This window comes from Limulus polyphemus, unplaced genomic scaffold (genome assembly GCF_000517525.1).
Source record: "Limulus polyphemus unplaced genomic scaffold, Limulus_polyphemus-2.1.2 Scaffold10009, whole genome shotgun sequence".
NCBI classification, from domain to species: domain Eukaryota; kingdom Metazoa; phylum Arthropoda; class Merostomata; order Xiphosura; family Limulidae; genus Limulus; species Limulus polyphemus.
In genome coordinates, this window is record NW_013675619.1 from 14,833 (window position 1) to 20,317 (window position 5,485).

Below are 5,485 nucleotides of genomic sequence, written 5' to 3' on the forward strand. Positions count from 1 at the left end.
TGTAGGGTCATTTTAATGGTTTATGGTTTTTCTAACTGTAGGGTAATTTTAATGGTTTATGGTTCTTCTAACTGTAGGGTAATTTTAATGGTTTATGGTTCTATTTACATAACATTCTATAAAGTACAGGCTATTTCATATATTACTGTCAACTTTGTTAGCTATGTGTAGGTTCTTTAAGTCAGCTTTAAATGTTTCTTGTTTTTTCACATACTTAGATAACATTCTATAAAGTATAGGCTATTTCATATATTATTGTCAACTTTGTTAGCACTGTGTAGGTTCTTTAAGTCAGCTTTAAATGTTTCTTGTTTTTTCACATATTTAGATAACATTCTATAAAGTATAGGCTATTTCATATATCACTGTCAACTTTGTTAGCTATGTGTAGGTTCTTTAAGTCAGATTTAAATGTTTCTTCTTTTTTCACATATTTAGATAACATTCTGAAAAGTACAGGCTATTTCATATATTACTGTCAACTTTGTTAGATATGTGTAGGTTCTTTAAGTCAGATTTAAATGTTTCTTCTTTTTTCACATATTTAGATAACATTCTATAAAGTACAGGCTATTTCATATATTACTGTCAACTTTGTTAGCTATGTGTAGGTTATTTAAGTCAGCTTTAAATGTTTCTTCTTTTTTCACATATTTAGATAACATTCTATAAAGTACAGGCTATTTCATATATTACTGTCAACTTTGTTAGCACTGTGTAGGTTCTTTAAGTCAGCTTTAAATGTTTCTTCTTTTTTCACAAACTCAAACTGCTGGATGCCAGTGCCAACAGGGTCAATGTTTCAATGGGGTCAAATTTGTGTGTGCACTTGCAACAAATAGAGCAGTACACATGCCTTCAAAGGATTACTGGTACTTATGGGCCCCTCTATTGTGGGATCCACAAACACAATAGGATATATGCATTATGAAACAAGATATCTTTACAGCACCTTAATAATACAAGAAAAATCTATTACATAGAACAACAACACTATCTAACAATACAAAAATGCTCTATATAATAGTATATAATAAGCTATTACAATTAAAAATACAAAACAACGAGTACTCTACAGAAATTTATACAGCACTGTTGACTGAAGTACTATACAATACATGAGTACAATAAGTCTAGCTTGTTACTTACTTCAGTAGCATACAGTACATCCAGGATTTTATCTACAAGAGGTGACTTCTCGTTGCTTTGTTCCTCTTCTTGACAAATCACTTCAATATCTCGAAGTTTACCATAGTAAAAATCTCTCTCTCTTTCAAGTCCATCTACTGTTAACTTGAGCTCAGAAACCTTTTAATGTAAGATATCAAGTCAATTCATTATTTATAGTATTACAACCTATTAAAAAACACACTCATAGAAAAACTAACCTAATCAATCCAAAACATTTAACAGTATTATAAGAGTAAATTAGATTTAAGCTCAGTCTGATGAATAATGTAACATTTGAAAACACAACTTGTGATAAAGAAGCAAATAATTTGAATATTGTTATAATTGATTAAATACAGGAAATATCTTTAAAAATTTAAACAATACAAGTTACAAAAAGTCCATTGTCAATTATGGTATTAATATATATATATATACTACACTATGTCTTGTGACTTTCCACAAACAAGACCATAACAATACTTAAACTACATTATGTCTCATATAACCTACCACAAATAATGACATTAAAACATTTCAACTACATTGTCTTTTATAACCTACAAAAAATACCATTAAAACGTTTCAACTACATTGTCTTTTATAACCTACAAAAAATACCATTAAAACGTTTCAACTACATTGTCTTTTATAACCTACAAAAAATACCATTAAAACGTTTCAACTACATTGTCTCTTATAACCTAAAACAAATAATGCCATTAAAATGTTTCAACTACATTATGTGTCTTATAACCTACCACAAATAATGTCATTAATACATTTCAACTACATTGTCTCATAACCTACCACAAATAATGCCATTAATACATTTCAACTACATTATGTGTCTTGTAACCTACCACAAATAATAGCATTAAAACATTTCAACTACATTGTCTCTTGTAACCTACCACAAATATTGTTTAAACTACATTATGTCTCTTATAACCTACAACAAATAATGACATTAAAATATTTCAACTACATTGTCTCTTGTAACCTACCACAAATAATGCCATTAAACTGTTTAAACTACATTATGTCTCTTATAACCTACAACAAATAATGACATTAATACATTTCAACTACATTGTCTCTTGTAACCTACCACAAATAATGCCATTAAACTGTTTAAACTACATTATGTCTCATATAACCTACCACAAATAATGACATTAAAATGTTTAAAATACATTATGTCTCTTATAACCTACAAAAAATAGTATTAAAATGTTTCAACTACATTGTCTCTTATAACCTACAACAATTAATGCCATTAAAACGTTTCAACTACATTGTCTCTTATAACCTAAAACAAGTAATGCCATTAAAACATTTCAACTACATTATGTCTCATATAACCTACAATGTAGTTGAAATGTATTAATGGCATTATTTGTGGTAGGTTATAACAGACAAAATGTAGTTGAAATGTTTTAATGTCATTATTTGTGGTAGGTTACAAGAGACAATGTAGTTGAAATGTTTTAATGGCATTATTTGTGGTAGGTTAAAATATTATAGTTATATTGTTTGTGTTAGACTTAGGTACATTGTTTGTGGTATAGTGAGAGAAGTAGTCTTGTTGAAATATTTTAATTACATTGTTTGTTTTAGACTAAGAGATGTAGTGTTGTTGAAACATTTTAATGTCATTATTTGTGGTAGGTTATAAGACACATAATGTAGTTGAAACGTTTTAATGTCATTTTTTGTAGGTTATAAGACACATAATGTAGTTGAAATGTATTAATGGCATTATTTGTGGTAGGTTATAAGACACATAATGTAGTTGAAATGTTTTAATGGCATTATTTGTGGTAGGTTACAAGAGACAATGTAGTTGAAATGTATTAATGGTATTATTTGTGGTAGGTTATAAGACCAACAGCACTACATCTCTAGGTATAACACAAATAATATAATTAAAATATTTCAACAGCACTACTTCTCTTAGTATACCACAAACAATGTAAATAAAAGTTTTCAACAACACTATGTTTCTTAGTCTAACACAAACAATATAACTATAATATTTCAACAGCACTACATCTCTAGGTATAACACAAATAATATAATTAAAATATTTGAACAGGACTACTTCTCTCACTATACCACAAACAATGTACGTAAGTCTAACACAAACAATATAACTATAATAATTCAACAGCACTACATCTCTAAGTATAACACAAATAATATAATTAAAATATTTCAACAGGACTACTTCTCTTGGTATAACACAAACAATTCTTGTAGACTACAGGCACAGCAAACAATGCTAATAACAGATTCACTTATATTCTATCTCATATAGCCTACTACACATTATAAATACAACTACACTATGTCTCTTAAATGCCAATACATCATTATGATGCACCAATTACCCTCCCATACCTCCACTCCAAAACCTGAAATAATTTCTTTCTTTTTCACTTTGTTAATGACGGCCCGATGCAAAGCTGACATTAACAATACTTCACCTACATTTTACTCATTATAACAAACCACGTGAATAGAATTACAATAACTAGTTTTAATGTAATCATTGTTCCTCTCGATCACATTTGTGACTGCCAAATATAATGGTAAAGGTGGCTTTTTTTAAAATTAAAATTTCATACCTGAATTATATAATTACGATTTTACTTTTGATTTATTTTCCATTTAGCTTGATAAACTTTGGTATTGCACACAAAATCTTGTTCACAGAAAAAGAAGTGTAGTTTAATTTCAATATTATTCTTTTCTTTTCAACTTGCAATAGGTACACTATTAAGTTTATGATGTATGTGTCTATTATCTAGCTAACCTTAGAAGAACCTATGTCAGGATGTAACTGGTACACTGTTAAGTTTATGATGTATGTGTCTATTATATGACTAAACTTGGAAGCCATGTGAAAAACAACAGGTATACTATCAAACTTATGATGTATGTGTCTACTATATGACTAAATTTGGAAGCCATGTGAAAACACAACAGCTATACTATTAAATTTATGATGCATGTGTCTAGTATCTGGTTAAACTTAGTCAGGATGTAACAGGTATGCTATTAAATTTATGATGTGTTTATGTTTAAATAGTCTGCTAACCTGCTGACACAAATCATCCACCCTGTTTAGGTCTCCAGAGCCACTCATTTTGTTCGGGGACATTCCTTGTCTTGGTGACGTCGTTTTACCTTTTTGTTTTGGAGCTGAGCAGAAACACAATACTAGTTACTGTTTCTTTCTCTTGGAATGGAATAAAATGATAAAACTATTACTTTTCTGTTTGCAGTAGAAAAAATCGTTATCAGTTTAAAAAAAGATATATAATGAAGACATTTAAATATAAATTAACCAGATATAAATTAACAGTTATACAGATACTTGAAAATACGACAAATTTACCTCATGTGACAAAGTGATGATCTTGTCTATCCAAGGTCCTGTTACTTTTACACTGAACACACAGAAAATCATGCTCAGATTAAAATTTATTTAAGAAAGTTCAAATAAGCAGCAACACACAAGTCAGATCATTGGTACAACTATTTTGATTCACTGTTATAACCTATATTCTTAAACAGGTTTTTTCATGTATTTAAATCATGTGGTTTTTTTAAATTACCAATTATCATTACAAGATAATATGCTTTAAAATAGTTTTATTAATTGATACAAAAGTTAGTGCAGCTGTAAAAATGCTGTAGGTGGGATAGATTTAAGAAACAAAAACCGGTTCTGTAAAAAAGCTAGCTTTCTTCTGCACTACCGACTTACCAGATCGTCCCAAGGGTCGGCCAATGCTGATGCCGTCCTTCCCCTTACCACTACCAACTGAAATTCCACCTCTTGCTTCCACAGGATCATATTCTCTTCCATCATAGTTTGCATCAAAGAACTTCTTAAACCACTGGAGAAATTCAAAGTTGTCTTGGAATCGTCCCTTAATGAGTTTATCAATTGGAATGATCTGTACAGACAATATTCATGAAGGATTATTATGAAGTAATGAAACCTACATATTAGACTGATTGATTGTTTGATTTGGATATTCATGCAAATCTACACAAGAGATAGCAGTAGCAGCCATACTTAATTGTGAAATGATACATTATAAGGAAGGTAACTAGTCAATGGCACCCATCACTAACTCTTGTGCTGTGATATACTATAAGGAAGGTAACTAGTCAATGGCACCCATCACTAACTCTTGGGTTGTGATATACTATAAGGAAGGTAACTAGTCAATGGCACCCATCACTAACTCTTGGGTTGTGATATACTATAAGGAAGGTAACTAGTCAATGGCACCCATCA

General features: G+C 29.8%; 1 protein-coding gene across 1 annotated transcript in view; it reads right to left on the reverse strand.

Annotated features, from left to right (window-relative positions):
- Positions 1 to 5,188, reverse strand: part of LOC106476190 (microtubule-associated protein RP/EB family member 3-like) — a 12,234-nt gene extending 7,046 nt beyond the window's left edge. Inside the window, exons 1-3 of the mRNA XM_013936857.2 lie at positions 4,946 to 5,188; positions 4,274 to 4,377; positions 1,150 to 1,308 (exon numbers count right to left, since the gene is read on the reverse strand). Coding sequence (XP_013792311.2) covers positions 1,150 to 1,308; positions 4,274 to 4,336 — 222 coding nt within the window. The 5' untranslated portion in view covers positions 4,337 to 4,377; positions 4,946 to 5,188. The remainder of the gene's footprint in view (positions 1 to 1,149; positions 1,309 to 4,273; positions 4,378 to 4,945) is intronic.
- Positions 5,189 to 5,485: the final 297 nt, after the last annotated feature.